The following is an 18,459-nucleotide window of genomic DNA, read 5'->3' on the forward strand; positions in this document are numbered from 1 at the left end:
CGCGTGACGTGCATACGTCGTTAGGTCAATTAAAGGTCAGGTTTTACTCAGATACCGTTGCATAACCAATTATTGATTATCTATAAAAATCAATAAAAATCAATAAAATTAAGACGTGTCGGTGAGTGAGTTTCGATTTCTATTGATTGGTTGAACCAATCAATATCAATCAATTAATTATTATTGACTATTATTGATTATATTGATTGCAATCAATGATTGATTTTCATTGATTGATATCGCCGGGCTTATTTATTATTCTTTAGAACTGACATCTGACAACTGACTGCGTCTATATATACGCATTTAAGCCCTGGTATTAACGAGCAAATCCACCTTACTCCTCATATACTTCGTATGAGAAAATTTGTTTCAAAATCACGGCATTTTATCTTTCGTGACCGTTTTCTTTATGCTCTTGTCGGCATGTTTTTTCACCTGAAGAGAAAGTCACGCAACAATGCATTCACACACAATGGAAGCTTTTCTAGACAATAACAGCTACCGCAGTCAGAGCCAGTGACGAGTTATAAACGCCTGAAGGCAAAACAGAAACAATCCTTGCGAAGGATTTGAAATTTCCAAATGTAATGAAACCCGTAACATTTTAGGTTTCCGGATTTTATCAAGGTATATGATATGACAGCGAAATTTTTACTATCCTCGATTTGTTTCCTGGGTAACGGCCCATACTGAGCCAACTTCGTGGCCCTTCTCTGCTAAGGCCCCGCGGCCCTTAATGATTGGCTCTGAACAGATCGTTGTTATAACGGGTGTCAGTCATGAATATAAATTACGCAAAATGGCGCATAAATTAGCTTGAACATTCTTTTTGCTTATGGAAAGGTTGCTTTCATTTAATATCCGTTATGAAAGTACGAGCGATAAAGTCCACAGTCGCTGTTGTGTCACTTCTTGTCTTCCTTTTTCTGGTTGTGACGAATTTTTGCTTGTTTAATCGAACATGCTTTCCGTACCGCATCGGCACAGCATTCACGACATCCATCGTTGCCTCGTTGGAGCCGTTGGGTGTTCTTGACTACGACGACAATGTTACTGATTTGCCTAGAGGATTGAATCAACATATATGGGAAAACAACTGCGTCAAGACCATTGAAACGCTTTGCAATTTCCCAGTTTTTCCGAATGCCCCAGATCAGCGACAAGTAATATCTCGAACGGAAATTACAGCGCCAAAAGATGCGGGCACTGATGGCCATCGATTGTTTGGTTTCGTGCTTCCAAATTCAACTGGCGAATATCAATTTGCTGTGGCATCGAACGGATTTGCGGAAATTTGGCTTAGCTTGACCAAGCACTGGAGAGCGGCGAAAAAGGTAGCCTTTATAAGGCCTTTCGACGCACAATCTGTCACGAAATGGAATTTCAATGCTTCTGAAACACAGATTTCAAGCGGAATCCATTTGAAAGCCAAAGGGAAATATTACATTGAGATAATGTACGCGTTAGGTGCTCATGACAAATCTGAAAACTTTCTTCAGGTTGCTTGGAAGCGACCCCAAGAATCTAACTTCAAAGTTATCGGCAGCGAATATTTATTATCGTATACAAATGACAGTGAGAAAGGGAGGTACAAGATGTTTGACGATAAATTGCCACATGCGCTGCCATGTGCAAGGAAACATCAAAAAGGCTACGAGAACAAACATATGAGACCAGAGACGACACCTTACTTAGAGCACACAGCAGTAAACAAGGCGTTAGAATTCTGTGAATACAGACCCAGTTATCTTCTCGATCCAGCGAATTTGAAAGGCTTCGGGCAATATCACGGAGTTTACCGCCATGTTCGCAAAACGTACAGCTTTCCGCTTCCGATTGTCGACGGTATTATGCGAAATCAGGGTGCCACACACTTTTCTTCTGACTATCCTTTAGACGAGGAAGAAGCTTGGTCAGTTGTTAACAGATATATGGATGCCATTGAGAAAAGCTATTCTGGGTAAGTCATGATAATTTTATTATCCTAGTGAGCACAGCGGAATATCGTAAATTCTGGCTTTTTAAAAATTTAATAGCATGTGAATTTCACCTGCTTTATTCTACAGTTAGAGGGCAATAGGGTGTGTTCTGCCTAAAAATTACTCAAATGATAAACATATATCTAACTGTATCATCATCATATGGGAATGAAGTAGTCTTCGAGTTCTTCTTATTTATTATTATAACCTAGCCGACGTAGTTCGGCTATACACGTGGGCAAATTATTACCCTTTTGAGACCTTTGTTTATATAATTAACAATTACATCATGAGCTCGAAAATCGCGTGACTGTCGTGCATAGAAATCGAGAGCGAATAATCTAAATGTTTTACTATAAATCTAGTTAGGCCCAGTTCAGACGCCAAACTTTTCATGAGCCGAACTTAATCCAAATTACGTCTGAATCAAAGCCGAAATTCCCGGCTGAGCCAGACGGGAAGAACGGCTGAGCCGTTCCAAATTGAAACAGCCGTTCTCAACTGATTCAGACGCCGAACTTTTCATGTACTTAATTGGAGGTACTAGGTTCGGCTCATGAATAGTTCGGCGTCTGAACCGGGCCTTAGTCGTTCAGCAAATCTTCTTCACAGACACTTTGTTGACACTTTGTTCAGACCTCGAAAACAAAGACCTAAGACCTCGAAACCTAAGACCTCGAAAACTAAGACCCCGTTCGAATTTCATAAATATAACGTGTAAAGCCTCCTTATACCTTTGACACCTTTGCCAACGATAGCCATCTTGGGTCTTCCACCCTGTTTTAACACCATTTTCTTTCCACCGAGTTTCCAATGCCGTTCTCTTTATATCACAAACAAAACTCCAATAGAATCGCCTCCCCCCCTTCCCCTCCAGTAGTCAGTGTTCGGTAGTCTTTTTCACGTGACGTCATAAAAAACTGAAAATCATAACTAAACACAATTTGGGGTTTTTATCTTCATCACATAAAAGAAAATATAAATTTGAATCGGCTAGCTTACTTTCAGCAGGATAGCATTCTTTGTTTTGAAAATAGAGCAGTTTGAACTTTAGATTTTTGCGTAGTGCGTGACAGAAGGATTGCTGCTCTAAACATGTCACGTACATGAAAACATCGATTTGCCTCGTGTTCTTTTAGGTCTGATCAGCTAACATGTAATAGAAGCGTCTATGTTAATGTTTGAAAGTTCAGCAGAGAGAAGAAAGGCTTTGAAATAGACAAGGTAAACTCTAGATGTTTTTGCTGGTTTCCGGCCGCCATGTTGGTGGCTATGTTGGTGTCCACCAACATGGCGTCCCATACTCCGGGCATACTAAACTCTGTAATTTTCCGTGGTACATTTTCTCGAATAACTCGATTATGAGATATCACACAGCCCCGTGGCTTTCACACGTTGCTTACGTATCACTCTTCTACAACATACCAATTTCTTGACTTTATCTATTGAATGGTTGAGGATTTAATTTTTTTATTTGCGTGACGATGTCAGGGCCTTAATTGATAAACTAACTACCCGGATTCTAAATTCCATGGTCATTGAAAAACTGTGACGTTATCTTCTATAAGCCCAAACTTGAGTAAACATTAAAGATTTTTAGCGTTTTGGCTGAGTTTGTGCTTTGGGAGTTTTCTATTGTTTCGAGTCTGTCATGATACAGCATTCTTGTTAAGCACGCGTTCAATGTCCAATGACTGCATTCGGAAGTCAGGCAAGCGTGGTCATTGCACGCGTGCTGAACAAGAATGCTGTATCATGACAGACTCGAAACAATAGAAAACTCTCAAAGCACAATCTCAGCCAAAACGCTAAAAATCTTCAATGTTCACTCAAGTTTGGGCTTATAGAAGAGAATGTCATAGTTTTTCAATGACCATGAAATTCATAGTCCGGGTAGTTAGTTAATCAATTGTATCCCTGAAAAAATTTGAAGGAAAAAAAACTACGAATTTTTAAGAAAATGCTTTTTTTGTGAGAAGGACTCTGAAACGCTGACAAGCGTCAACAAATAGCTAAAACTATAATTTCTATATGTTTGCATTGCTCGAAATCGGGCACATTTACAAGACCCTAAAGCTTTTTGCTGACTTGCAAGGGCCCATCTGTTATAAAGATCCCCAAAATAAAGGAATAAATCTCATAGTTTATTAGATATAATCGTTTAAAGTTTGCTTATCATTTTTACATAAATTATGACCTAAATTTCTCGAATTGGGTCGTTGCGATTTTGTTGAAACTCTGTTCAGCGCAAGGCACTAATGCGCACCATGTGTAGCCGAGAGATTCTCACAAAAAAAAAGCCGGCAACAGCAGAATTTTGACTCAGACCTCACAGGGGCGCGGCACTATAACCACGTGACATTTACTCCGATCGCCAATTTTTTTTTGCTATATTGTAGATTGATCTATATCTTATACATTCTATGTGTTACACTTACGATAAAAGTAAAGTGGGGATACCAGAGAGCTTCAAAGTAGGGTGGTACCACCAAAAAATAACTGGGTCGAGTCACCTTAAAGCGCCTTAAAGCGGCGTTGAACGTTCACTCGAGTGTAATAGTAGAGAGACAAGGGAGGAAAGCTCCCAGTCGGACCGGTCCAGCGCCGAGCAGAAAATTCACGAACAAATCATCATCGCACGGGTTCCAAACCACGCACCAGGTAAGTTGAAAGTCCCAGCTTTCATCTCGTACCATTTGATTTGAAATCCGTCCAAAACTTTTACAGGAAGACCTAAAATGAAACCGAAAAATTCAGCAATCCAAGCTCGATGGATGCGGATGCGTAACTGAACTTTCGTGTGCCGACTGAAAACTGCGTGACAGTTTGCTGTTTGCTCCTCGCTGATTGGATGATTTCAAAGGGTATTGATTTCAAACAGCGTGACAGTTTTCAGTTTTCAGTTTTCAAATTACCTGTTGCGTGGTTTGGAACCCGTGCGATGATGATTTGTTCGTCATGTGAATTTCGGCTCGGCGCTGGACCGGTCCGACTGGGAGTTTTCCTCCCTTGTCTCTCTACTATTACACACGAGTGAACGTCCAACGCCGAACCCTTCCAATCGCTAAAATCGCCGTCTTCAACCTCAAGAACGACAACACACAACATTTAAGGTTACAGGAAATTCTTGAATAAAGGACACAATGCTATAAACTTTGCTCCATTTTCTGCTTTTGGTCACGTGAATATTTATCGCAATCTAGTACGATAATACGAAGATTTTCGACCTTCTCATACATTTCCTCTATAAATTCAAAATACAAACGGTCACACAGTATATGAGAACTTAAAAGCTGGGGTTGGAGGACCCTTTTATAGATGTAAAAGGCCTGGTTGTTACACATTTTAACACAAACCCTAAATGGTACAAGTACATTCTTTCGCTGGCAATTGTCCCCAATTCTCTTGCACCCGCAGTGCGGTGGCTGCTTTCACAAGTCGCTTGTAGTGGAAGTGCCGCAAACATAGCCACGATCATCTCTTTGTGGTAAATAAGAGACAGTCTCCTTCAGCGTTTCGACGTGTAGTTCGTAAGGTACCATTGGCCCGATTTATACTGGAGACGGATCATCCGTCTCGAACGAACTTGGGCAAAGAACTGATAATTCGTCTATGTATAACTACGAGCTTTCAGACCGATCATCCGTCAGACAAATTCCTGTGTACGGCTCACACAAATAAAGTAGGAAGCGACGTTACGAAGAGTTTGAACCGGGATATTGTTTAAAAAGAAACAATTGAAATCTCCTTACCTTCGTAAAATTTACGCGACAGTGGAAACCCACCATATAAGAGCAGCTTAGACATAGCGACGCCGCTTATTTAATTCACGTGCATGATTTCAATATTACTTTCATTCCGGCACGAGATGAAACACAATTTAGTCTGCGTCGGTATATACTTCTTTGTGACGTTCTTGTTATGCCATGAAATTGTCGCGAAAACTGAGTAAAATACTGACTTGTGCGGACATGAGATTTTGGACTAGCATTATCACCCAAGCATGGTACTGAATAAAAGTAAATGTTTGCACGGCCCGCGTTATTTAAAGGCTTCAACTCCTAATAAGTTTCTGCTACTTCAGCAATCAACTGTACATTAAAAGTGTCCTTGATTTTTTGCGCGAGCACGAACGAAAATGCGGTGTAAGTCCCTAAGCGTGTTTATACAGACTATACATCCTTCTAAGAAAGAATGGGCGTGTTATAATTTAGTAAGGACACTATACTCTCTGTAAAGTTGGTGTCCCTAGTGAAGAGGTTGGACTGTATCATCGAACCTATCTCATACGCCGTTTTGGGTAAATCATAGGGAGCGCGGTTCGGCAATCGTTCTGACTCAGCTCCGTACTAATCAAAAGAATCAAATGTTGACTCTAGTAAAGCAATTGCCGGCCGTTTCTAAACTGCTCGAGAGGGCTGTTCATGTTCAACTCTGTGAATATTTACATGAATAAAACATAGAGCCCATACCAGTGTAGCTTCAGGAAACAACATAGGATGGAATATGCGGCTTTAACCTTTGCTGATACACTCTGTTTTTTTTTTGTTTTTTTTTTAATAAGAACGTCTAATTTTGGAGCTGAGGCTGAACGTTCTTGTATTTTTTTTTTGTAATTTGAGGCTAAAAAACGTTCTTAAGATGTTCTCAAATTTACACTGTATACACTTCATGTATTTCAGTAAATCAATGCGGACGTGACCAGGAAACCTGTCAAAGTGATTATGACAAACCGAGATGTGTGTCACCTTTATTAATGCTATACAAAAAATGCCCTTAAATATTTGGTTAATTTACATTTGTTACCTTGATTTTATATACAGATTAGCATAAATGATTGCATAAAAACGTTCTTAATCGACTCTCAGCCTGAGGAATGTTCTTAATACGTTCTTAAAATTTTTTTTTGTTAATCTCACCCTCGACGTCCTTATAAAAAAAAAAAAAAAACAGTGTAGTAGAAGACGTAACATCGATCAAGGTTACATGACCGGAGCTGTCTTCAACCTTTTAAAATTTTAAGGTGTTATCAATTGCTAATATTCCTTTACTCGCACTTAATTTTGTTTTGCGCGTACATATGATTGGGATTGCTAAACTATGGAATTTACGATTGATAACCATGTAAATCAAAACTAATTATGTAATGCTAATGGAGAGCGAGACAATTAACAGAGACAAATCATTTCTTTGCAGGAAATACAAACTCGGTTCCATAAAACGCATCGAGAAGAAAGAGGATCCCGACAAAGGAGTTAGATACCTTCTTGAACTTTTAGTTACAGATCGCACTGATGGCAAGAGTTACATCTTGTCGGAATTTGTATTAAGACCAAATGGTAAGAACGCTCCACTATGTTATCCCAAAGGCCTGCAATGGAACAGGACAGCGGATGTCTATTTGATCCTCACGGCCAAGAACCTGGGTCGATGGGTTCACCATTTTATCAAAAACATGGAAAAGATCGCCGAAGAAACGCAAGATGAGCATGTGCACGCGGTTATCTACGATTTTGACAGCCCAGATATCGATTTAAAGCAGGCATTGCAAAGAAGCAGCCTCAAAAATTACCATTACATCACAAAGCCTGGGAAGTATTCTCGTACAGTTTCTTTCAGTGAAGCCATAGAATCGATAAAGAACCCTAACGCCATTGTTGTAACCATAGATATGCATCTCGACATTGGAAGTCAGTTTATTAACGATATACGCAAGGTAGGTCTTAGGAGAGAGCGAGATGGGACAGTTAACCTGCACCTTTCAAAAGCTCTATTTTTACTGGACCTTGATAAACTGCAGCTGCATTGTTTTTTTTTTAGGGTTGAGAGCATTTTTCTGTTGTTCGTTCTTTTGTCTTGTTGCAAATGGTGCTGGTCGCCCCAGATGGGAAAGTGGCAAAATGCTAATAAGGGAGGGGTACCTGTCATCCAACCTTTTTACCTGGCAGGTCTTTCCTTCTCGTAATCTGTCTAACTTGTAGTGAGTTGAACTTCGAACGTTCAAAGGGTTTTTGAGTTTTTGAGCAAACGGTGCGAAACTTGGTGAATTTCCCAAAATTAATCTACGAACAATTTTGTTGGACCGGTGAATGTTCGTGAAATTTGATGCTACCGTGGCAACCAGGTTTTGATAAGTAGGTTTTTATGATTACGAATTTTCAATTAACTTTCATTGTTTTAGATCATTTTACTGTTCTTCTGTTGTTTTTTTTGTTTCTGGACTCGGCGTCGTATGTGGGTCAAGTTTGTTGTTGGCGACCGTCCCTGTTCCGAGAGGTTTTTCTGGTTTTCCCCACGCCTGAAAAACCAAGAAAATTGTCAGTGATAAAAGGCTGTGTGTCACGCTCGCTTAACAAATTGATGTACGTACGAATATTCAAAATGGCCGTTGGTATGGGCCCCCTCTCCGCTCACATGCGTTGTACCTCAATAAGATTCAGGAATTTTGGTGTAGTTATGTCAATCCCCAAATGCAGAGGTTTGAGAGTGTGGTGGAAAATTAACACACAACCTACAAACTGAAAGCAACAAGTGTATAGGTATCTGTGATTTATTTCAGCTATTTTTTCTTGAAAAATTGGGCACGGCCTATAATAACATCGGGCTGAGAATGTTAAACAAGGTACACGATAGAATTATTTACACTTAACGCTATGGCGTTTCTTGGGTGCTGACAAGTTGCCGTTTTAAAAACTTTCAACTTTTAATCTCGTTACAGCATTGTTCAAAAGGAAAGACGGTGTACGGCCCTCAAATCGTTTTCCTCCATTGTGGCGGGAGCAGCGCTTTACCTAGAGGCGTATGGTATCACCTGAGTTATGGAACAATGGCAATGTACAAAGAGGATTGGCAGAACTTCGGAGGATTTTCAGAGGCCTTTATGAAAAAAGAATCGTGGGGAGGCGAGGACTGGGATATAGTCGACAATGCTGTCAAGGGTGGTCTGGAAATAGAGCGAAAACGAGCTTCGTGGGTTTATCATTATAAACACGATAAAAAGGGCATGTGGTGACACCTAAACCAATTGGATAAACTTAACTGCTACCAAATTAAGCGTGGCAAAGTTAATATTTTTGTTGGCTTTGAATATGTTTAAAATTTTTTAATATATTGACAGGAGATAGGAAAGGACACCGGTATCTTTTACATAAATAGATCAACGAGGAAAAGTCGGACAGAAAAAGTTCTCACTTATAAAAACATTTTGACCTTGTTTACATCCTAGAAGGCGAAACAACTTCTCGTTTGGATGACGTGCAGAAATTTCGGTCGGGGTGGTTACCAAGTGGAGAAGGAAAAGAAGAAAAATTTTCGGCCTTTAGCAGCTGAACACCCGGCCGCCGCCATGTTTGTTTTGATTTTTTGTCCTTGGAACTATGACCTTCCGAGCGAAGGTAGTTTACATGGTGCAAGGTTCTTGCTAGCGTTAAGATCTTCCTCCCTTCGTGTAAATATTTCGTACAGGGAGTTATACACGCATTTATAGAGACATTTGTACATTGGAAAATATGTAAAAAGGTGTGACACTGGCTTAAAAACGCTATAGCAAACGTTTTGTTTAAAACAAAATAACAAAAAAACCGACAACAACAACAAAACAAAACAAAACACTGCGGAAAGACATTTCGACCTACAAGCTTAGGTCTTCATCGGTTATGATGGGCTGAAAAAGCGAAAAATAAATTATAAAAGTCCAAACTTAGGCAACATTATACATTGTAGCTTGGCCGCAAATTTCAAGGCTGAGTCAAATTTCTGGGAATTGTTTGCAAGGAAAACGTCAGAAAGGCAGATGTTTTCTTTGGTACTTTGCAACAAACAAGATTTGAAGTTTTTGTCCAGATATGTCCGAGTGAGAACATTAAGAGAACATTCTCCATTAGATGTGTTGTTTTGTTTTGTGGAGATCAACATAGATCGCTAGGAATGATACTGGCTTTTGTTAAGTTTGACTTAAGTAAAGATGATATTTTGATCAATTTTTGTTATTAATTTAGTTTGTCATTAAAATGAGAAAAACAAGCGACTCAATAACGCACCACTCAGCTAAGCCTCGAACCTACAGTACAATTGCGCCGAAAACTGAAATTTAAATCTAGGCTTAGCTAACCGCCGACCGGTTGGCTCAGTTGGTAGAGTGTCGGACTACCGTGCGGGAGGTCGTGGGTTCAAACCCCGGCCGGACCAACACTCAGGGTCTTTAAATAACTTAGGAGAAAGTGCTGCCTTTGCTCTAACATCTGCAAATAGTTAGACTTTCTAGTCTTCTCGGATAAGGACAATAAACCGTAGGCCCCGTCTCACAACCCTTGTTTGTAAATAAGGAGCTTACGAATCGACGACTTTTGCAAGACGGCGCCGTTGGGTCACCTTATAGTCCGTCGTCGTCGTCCTGTAGAAGTCTTAATTTACGATTCGCAGTAAAGACGACGAGGCTTATGCGCGAACAGCAAATTTTCCTGCCGTTTCTGAAGTTTGTTTTTATCATTTGACAAGGCGAGTTTAAACCAAAATACCTAACTTCAGAGAAACGAGAGCTTGTATCGCATACGCTTATGGAAGCAACTTTATAAACGAACAAGAATTTGTACTTTTGTAAGACTGTCACAAGTCAACAAATCCAGAGTTTCCGTACTGGAACTACGACAGGTTCGATTTAAACGAGAAATCAAACGACGAATGCAAGGCCGAGTTTCGTTTCTACAGGGAGGACATTTATAAACTTGCTGAACAGCTACAGCTACCTGACGAGATAACAACTTCGTCCTTTCAAATTCATTGTACACTAGAAAATGTCTTATATTTAAGTGAAGCGTGATTAAAATGAAAGATTTTTCATACAGCAATTTACTTTTCGTTCATACCGTGTCATGCTTTGTACGCTTTCAGTGTTGGTTGAGCTCATAGCGTTCGTCATGGCACTGTAGAAGGTCGTTTCATGAACGAAAACAGACAAAATCAGTACAATTAAACGTCAAGGACATGCCCCTAATGTGATACTAAATTATCTGGCAAAAATTCCGGAGTATCGAGCGAAAACTTTGAAAACTATTCTCACGTCCTCCTGTATCCAAGACGCCGGCAAATCGCTCTCACCAACGTCGTCAGCAGTAGCAGCAGCGCAGTGAGCCTGTCACGCAATCTAACGGCGGCGTCGTGCAAAAGTTGTCGATTCGTAAGCTCCCCAATAGAGAGCTTTAGATCCAGGACGCGACGGTTCTGAGACGCGGCCGGAAGTAATTTTCCACAGACAAGACATGTTGCGCATGCTCCCCCCTACGATTTGCCGCGTTGTGACGGCGTAGAGAACGTGAAACAGAAGGATTTGGCGTTGCGAAGAAAACGTGAGTATAAATCCTTCTTGTTGTGAAGAAAATGGTTTAATATGTACCACCTCCACACATATTTCGAAACCTAGATTCATGTTCAAACATTACAGCGATTTTTACGGCGGAAACACTGCAAAGTTCTGACATTTTCAACTTTATTTACAGCTACCAAGAAAGATGGCTTCGGCGAAGTCTTCCAAGTAAGTTTTAAGTTATGCCTCTTGAACGCTTCTTGAATAATTACTCGTGTTTTTTAGCAGCCTTACGCGTGGATTTGCTGAGAACATGCAGGAATGAATTTTTAGTGGACTGAGCACAAAATTAAGCTCTTATCAAATCTGAGCTCAAATTATAATAAGCTTAACTCGGTTTCAAGTTGTTGTTGCTGTTTTTCTTTTAGTTCCGTGATGTGTTGGACGAAAGACCATGACATAATTCTGTGTCGAGAAGTCGCCAACCTAAACCCGTATTCGACCAAAAAGGGGTCAACAATGAGAAGCGGCATTTGGGAGAAAATTGAAGACAATTTAAACAAATGTTCAGTTCCCAAATTCAGCGTTGATAAGCGCTCGGTTCGTGACCACGTAGGGAATTTTGTCAACAAACACAAGAAAAAGCTGAGAGATGAGGAAAAAGCTACAGGGATAGCACCAGATGAGCCCTCAGAACTAGACAATGCTTTGGATACGATCATAGCTTTAGAAGAAAGTGCAGATGCCGAAGTACATGAAGCGGATACCGCAAGGGCAAAAAAAGTTGAGAGTGAGAGGGCAAAAGCAGAAAGCATAAGACTGAAGGCCATGGAGAAACTATCAGAGACCAGGAAAAGAGAGTCGGCAGCAGGTGAAAGTGAAGACGACGATTTCAACAATAAACGGCAACGTCGACGAGGGAGTGATGCAATGGTGTATTTATCCAAGAGAACAGAGATAAATTATGAACTGAAACAAGAAGAAATAAAGATGAAGAAAGAGCAGCAAGACTTTGAGAAGAAGCAGATGGAGGTCAACAGACAACAGCAATTGCAGATCCAACAGCAGCAAAATGAAATTCTTAGGATGATGCAACAACAGCAACAACAAAGTCAACAAAGTCAGCAACAAAGTCAACAACAGTTGATGAACAGTCAAATGCTGATGATGCAGCAACAACAGGAGCAAACGAAAGTACTGATGGCTTTATTGGAAAAAGTAATTAATAAGTAATTTTGACTTTCGCTTCTCAGAGATGATTTTTGAGACAGTTGATGTTCCTATTCGTAAATTGTGTTTCATGAACAGTCAATTTCACTTTTTACTCTTTGTATGCCATTTTATGTATTAATTGATTTAGTTAAAGGGACACTGTCCTTTTTTTAACATTAATTCATGTTACTTTGTTAAGGGAAAGACCATTTTATTTCTGAGGTGAGGGTTGGGTAAATACTCTAAAAAGTTCCTTTTTATTTCTATTTTAGAACTTCTAGCTCTTTAATTCTTTGTAATTTGTACATCTGTACTTCTTGTTTATTCTAAGTGTTTTATTTTATGTATTCTTATTTTTAGAGGATCCTCCTGAAAACCACTTTCAGTGATGGAGGACTCAGAAACAACATAAACAATTGACAACAAGTGAAAGAAAATAGATGTACTTCTGGTTAGATACCCCCCCCCCCCCCCCCTCAAAAGTAAAATGGTACATTCCTAAGTATACAGAGACTTTTAAATGAAATAGTCATTCAATGCTGGTGGTTCAAGTCCAAAGAAATCAGCTGTGGTGTTAGAATAAAGGCATGTTAATGCATTTCGTAAAATTGCACAAACTATGTAAATTTTTCCCACTTGACTTAAACCAATCTTCAAGTTCTTCTTAAAATCCAAAAATTTGAAATAGTTAATTATGTCCGCAAATAGCCATTCCACAGATGCACGAACTGCACTCATGGATTCATTAAACATCTCCATTGGCCTGGTTAAAACGCCAACTCGGAATGGTGCCTGAAGGTGAACCCTGAGTGGGTATGCAGGGTCCCCATATAAGCACATCTCTCTTCCTACAGGGTTGAAAGCAAAACCTTCCAGATCATCATACAATTGAGACACTGCCAACATCCTTGCATCATGCATTCTTCCCTCTGTAAGATTAAAAGTAAGGGAAAATGTTGTGTTATGTGAGCAAATCAACTTTTGATCATTTTGAGTGTTCTGCATTTTCCAAATACCATATTTCCTCTAGTTTAGCCCCACAGAAGGGAGGGGTGTGGTTTAGATTACAGGGAACATAAAGGGTACATCAAATTTGGGTCCCTGAAAGGGGGATATTAATTTTAGATCTCACAAAAGTGGGAAGGGAGTAGGGGTTATAGAAAGTTATGGACTAATAAAAGGAGAAGTGTATGACAAAATCAATGATAAAAGCATTGGTTTTTTTTTTTTTTGGGGGGGGGGGGGGGGGACTTGATGAAGGGAGAGTGCAAAAGAAAGGAAATACAGTATTTACCTACAGGACCATAGAGATGGGCAATCAGTCCATTCGGTAGCGTGACAGACTGAAATTTCAGCGCATGGACTCGCTTGTGCCCGTTGTAAACAGTTCTCTGGTTCACTATCGGTCGAGTAATGGGGCGCACAGTTCCATCTATGAATCCAAAGCAGTTATCAAGAGCAGCTCCTTTGTTGTAGATTGCATTTGAGTAAGTACTCAGTAAGGCTGGGTTTAAAATGCCGTGATTCCACTGGGTGATTCTGTGTCCGTGTTCGGTGTAAATCCAGTCGATAACCTCATTGCTGATGAGGCTCAGTTCTGGCACCGATCGTCCAAATATCGGAATCATATCTGAATATCGGCACGGATATGCGAATCTCTTCAGCACTATGCACAAGCCTTCAGTTCCATCGCAGATAGTTCCATTGATGCATTTGAAAATAGGAGGAACTCTCAAAGCTTCAACAAGTAAGGGAAGATCTCCTTTCTCCACGCGAAAATCGGCTTTACATTCGGCCGGATCTTTGTTTACAAAAGAAAAATTATCGTACGACGAGTAAAGAAATGGAGGATTCCGAGGTGTGTATTCCTCGTACAACAAAGCAAATTCTTCGTCGTTAATCATTTCTTCTTCCAAGCACAATAACAACATTTCTTGGGCTTTTTTGAACGATGCCATATTTTTCTTTCGTCAAAACAATATTGAATTACCGCTTCGAATAGACTCGCGTCGCAAAACTAAAGTTTATTTTTCCCGCGCTTACAACGGCGTTCTCGTTCCAGTCTTTTGCTCGGTCACCGCGTCCTAAAAGCCGTCGCGTCCTGAATCTAAAGCTCTCTAATAACTCTGTGGGACGTTTAAGAACACACTCACTGTTCGCAAAGAGTAGGGGACGTAGTTCCCGGTGCTGTGGTCTGGTCTTTGTGTGTATACTCTCATGGTTGGGTGGGTAAATGCTCGGAGATATTAGCTGCATTAAGCTACTCTGTAAATCCGAGGGAAAATAAAGATATGATGATGATGATGATGAACCTCGGAAATCTGGACATATGTAATTCAATATTATTCAGTCACATTTTTACTTATTTATTTATTTATTTATTTGTGTTTTTTTTTGGAGGGTGTGGGTGTAGGGGTTGTGCCCTTTCGTAACTTTAAAGCTATGATTGATAACGAAGACTGGAGTATCAATATTGCGTTCAAACATTTTCCCTCTGTCTTCTAGAAAATGCGGCGATGACGTGACATGACATAGCAATTACGTCCACGATTCTGCACAGCCACCATCTTGGATTTCTTTTTACCAAAACCAACCAAAACCATGGAGTAACGATACACTTAATTTTTCGCAAAAAGGTAAAAGAGTTCAAATTTGGAAAAACATGCTGTCCAAATCATGTCCCCATGGAAACGTGTCACGTGAATGATAAGTTGTAATTAGTTACAATTAGCTAGTAATTAGTTGTTAGATAAATTTTGGAAAAAAGTCACAAAGTTTGGCCGTGTTTGCTTTAATAGTAGAAGAGTTAAGAATATCGTTTCAGTGAATATGCTTTACTTCTCTGCCACTATGCACGATGTATCTATAATTATTAAAAACTGCATCATTGTATAATGCAATTCGAGGGATTTGATTGGCTTAGCGGCCATGGTATATGAGCAATTATACCATGGCCGAGAAATGGCGACCATTAAATTGCCTTCTGGTCGTTCTTGCACAGCGAAATCAGTAAGATCCTGCAATATTTCTCGGTTGTTTTTAATAAAACAATTATTCCACTTGCGCTTGTTGGATATGAGATGATTATAGCCAACTCGGCGCTACGCGCCCCGTTGGCTATCTATCATCTCATATCCAACGCGCGCTCGTGGAATAATTGTTAAATAAACCTCACTCCGCCCGACATCTTTACTTTATTCGCCTATTCAAATACAATACATCATTCTTATACCAGATTTTCATCTAATAGCAACTTTTACGTCAAACAATTCAGAACAAACTAGAAAAAACATTCCTCTAGAATTGGAGGTAAAATATGGATCAGTATTCCACCTGATATTCGGAAACTGTCAAAAGATAATTTTAAGATAAAATTGCACCAAGTTCCTCTAAAGTTTCTGTTAGTTGAGGACAACTATAATTTGTTAACACGCCTAGTCTGTTTTCCAAATCATTACCATATTCAAGGCTACAAATGAATGTTGCGGTGCCGCTAGAACTGAGGACACAAAGGAAAAAAGGAAAAGGGGTTCCTTACCAGGGCTAATCTCAGTGGGAAATTCATGGGTTCTTTTTTGCACTTTGACATACACTGCATTGTATAACTCTGTGATCTATCATTTATTTCAATATTCATAACTTACAGCTACTTCTTTTCTCAAAACTGCTTGTGTACATCATATATATGTATGTATTACAAATGAAAAGACGGCATTTAAAACTGAAAATCTTTTTTTATACTGTCAAACACTTATATCATGAGCCTGTGGCTCGGGGGACTGGGAGACCACCCCCTGTGTATTTGACACTAAATAAATTACTTACTTACTTACTTACGCGCGGAATATATTTGTGAAACTCAAGTAACAACTTACTTTCCGTCTTTTCATTGGTTTCTTGCTCTGCAAATCTATGCATTGAGCACTCCAAAGATAAGTGAAACAATCTCTATATTGTTATTCATTCATTTATATGTATTTATTCAGTATTTATTTATTTTATAACATGTAATTACTTTAATTTCGATCTTTCATATTGAAATGTGTATTTATGTCTCTTCAATATATTTTATATTTCATTTTCTCTTTCGCTGCTCGCCTAGATTAGCTTTCGCTACTTGCTGGTTCAGAGTACTGAACTTTAAAATTGGTAATCATATAAAAGATCGATCGATCGATTGATTGATTGACTGATTGATTGATTGATTGATTGACCGATCGATTAAAAACAGGACGGACACTTTGTATCCACTCCCAAGGTTGACTAATATGGTTAAGCCACGCCTAATACAACACTGATTTTTCGTCAGCTTTAGCCGAAGCTCTGGAGAATTTCCCGCATAAATCTCTCAGGGCAGAGAAAGTAGGGTGCGTAAACGTATAATTTGCTTACGGGTAAAGAGGTACTAGTGGTTCTTCTGATGGATTTCGAAAATATTCGTACCACATGGCTGGCAACTCGGAAAATTGGGTCTGTCCCATTGTAATAAGCAACGGTGGGTTATCTTTGGAAACAGCAAGTTTCAACAATTAATTAACTAATATTTCAAAGCGACCTTTTAAAATCCGCCGTTACACGTTGAAACTTTTACCTGAAACCTGTGTGCAACGGCGCTGCGAAACAAGTTTCAGCAGGCGTTGCACCGTGTAACATGGTCGGTTTCGTGAAACGTTTTCGAACTTCCGTTGCGAGACAAGTTTCACGAAAAGTAGAATCGCTTTCTACTTCTGCAAACGGCTCGTAACGGTTGCAGTGGTGAATAAAACAAGAGTTTCACCGTGTAATACCATTTCGTGAAAGTTGTTTCGCAACGCCGTTGCACACAAGTTTCAGCTAAAAGTTTCAACGTGTAACGGCGGCTGCCATTGGAGACACAGAGGAAAGGAAAAAAAGTGCTTAGCGTTAGAACCTTCATCAGCAAATAAGGAAAAAGGTAACTTAGTTTCTTGTAAGTAAGAATGCAATGTTTTCTTCTCATACCGGACCAAAATCCTTTAAGTTTGACCTCCAGTTGAAAGGAAAAAAAAACTATTCTAGCTGTAAGCAACAGTCTACTAGTTTAGGGAGTTTGACTGCAATTCAATGACACATTGTTCAAAAATTGTACTTTTAGCATTAATGTGCGGGTTTAATTTGAAATTGGCCCAGAATTTCTTTGTTTCAGCGGAAAGCTGAAACTCTATGTTGAAGGTATTAAATGCTATTAAATGCTCAATCAATCAATCAATCAATCAATCAATCATTTAATCATTTATTTCAATAATTTTTAATTTAACAAATTAGAAAAAATGTACAACCCACCTATAGCAAAGCTTATCGAGGCGGGTTGTATAACTTAAACTAAATTAAGAAAAACAGTTATTAGTAAAACCAAGGAAATAAATAGAATATATAGGTATACGCATGCGTTCACAGATAGTTAGTATTTACATGAAAAGGACGTAATAGTAATAATAGCTAGAGTTTTGTTGATAATAACTAGTAATTTTTAACATTATAAGAACGTCTAATTTGGGGGCTGAGGCTGAACGTTCTCATTATTTTTGGCAAGTTTAAGCCTGAAAAGTTCTTAAATTAAGATGTTCTTAGTTATCTGTTGTACTATATTTCAATAAATCTATGAGGACGTGACCAAGACACCTATTATTTGAGTTAATTGGACAATATACACGGAATTTTTACCTGCATTATTTTTTTCTGTATTTTGACTGTTCGTTTTACTGAAAAGCATTTGGTCGTAATAAAATGTTGTTAACTGACTCTCAGCTGGGTTATGTTCTAAGTACGTTCTTAAATTTTAGTTAATCTCAGCCGGCAACGTTCTTATAAAAAAGGTTCTCATAAAAAAAGGGTGTATGTAATAACTTTCCGGCAGCGAAACCGAAACAGTGTCTGCTGGCATTATCAGTCTTTTTGTCGCTGTTAAAATAATTTCGCGTAGCATCTGGCAAAACCAGCTAGGCC

At 39.2% G+C, this 18,459-nt stretch overlaps 3 protein-coding genes across 3 annotated transcripts; 2 read left to right on the top strand and 1 right to left on the bottom strand.

The window, feature by feature from the left end:
• The first annotated feature begins 778 nt into the window (after nt 1-778).
• On the top strand, nt 779-9,593 carry LOC146479766 (uncharacterized). Its single transcript, XM_085110565.1, has 3 exons — nt 779-1,963; nt 7,179-7,698; nt 8,701-9,593. The coding sequence occupies exons 1-3, from the start codon at nt 870-872 to the stop codon at nt 8,992-8,994; spliced, it is 1,908 nt and encodes a 635-aa protein (XP_084966691.1). The 5' UTR covers nt 779-869; the 3' UTR covers nt 8,995-9,593.
• A 554-nt stretch (nt 9,594-10,147) lies between these two features.
• Nucleotides 10,148-12,525, top strand: LOC146479767 (uncharacterized). Its single transcript, XM_085110580.1, has one exon. It carries the CDS (start codon nt 11,719-11,721, stop codon nt 12,514-12,516), a length of 798 nt encoding a protein of 265 aa, XP_084966706.1. The 5' UTR covers nt 10,148-11,718; the 3' UTR covers nt 12,517-12,525.
• A 477-nt stretch (nt 12,526-13,002) lies between these two features.
• Nucleotides 13,003-14,615, bottom strand: LOC146479768 (uncharacterized). The gene is made up of 2 exons (XM_085110574.1): nt 13,790-14,615; nt 13,003-13,424 (listed from the first exon to the last, which is right to left on the bottom strand). The coding sequence occupies exons 1-2, from the start codon at nt 14,451-14,453 to the stop codon at nt 13,012-13,014; spliced, it is 1,077 nt and encodes a 358-aa protein (XP_084966700.1). The 5' UTR covers nt 14,454-14,615; the 3' UTR covers nt 13,003-13,011.
• Between the last annotated feature and the right edge of the window lie 3,844 nt (nt 14,616-18,459).

The sequence above is a fragment of the Pavona decussata genome, unplaced genomic scaffold, assembly GCF_977016875.1.
Source record: "Pavona decussata unplaced genomic scaffold, jaPavDecu1.1 SCAFFOLD_58, whole genome shotgun sequence".
In the NCBI taxonomy this organism is placed as follows: Eukaryota; Metazoa; Cnidaria; class Anthozoa; order Scleractinia; family Agariciidae; genus Pavona; species Pavona decussata.

Bases quoted from the DNA above. Each gene is read 5' to 3' on its own strand.
- LOC146479767 (XM_085110580.1), top strand. From the start codon at position 11,719: ATGTGTTGGACGAAAGACCATGACATAATTCTGTGTCGAGAAGTCGCC.
- LOC146479768 (XM_085110574.1), bottom strand. From the start codon at position 14,453: ATGGCATCGTTCAAAAAAGCCCAAGAAATGTTGTTATTGTGCTTGGAA. The intron at 13,425-13,789 runs GTAAATACTGTA...TTAATCTTACAG, and splicing joins CCATCTCTATGGTCCTGTAG to AGGGAAGAATGCATGATGCA.
- LOC146479766 (XM_085110565.1), top strand. From the start codon at position 870: ATGAAAGTACGAGCGATAAAGTCCACAGTCGCTGTTGTGTCACTTCTT. The intron at 1,964-7,178 runs GTAAGTCATGAT...ATTTCTTTGCAG, and splicing joins ATTGAGAAAAGCTATTCTGG to GAAATACAAACTCGGTTCCA. The intron at 7,699-8,700 runs GTAGGTCTTAGG...ATCTCGTTACAG, and splicing joins TTATTAACGATATACGCAAG to CATTGTTCAAAAGGAAAGAC.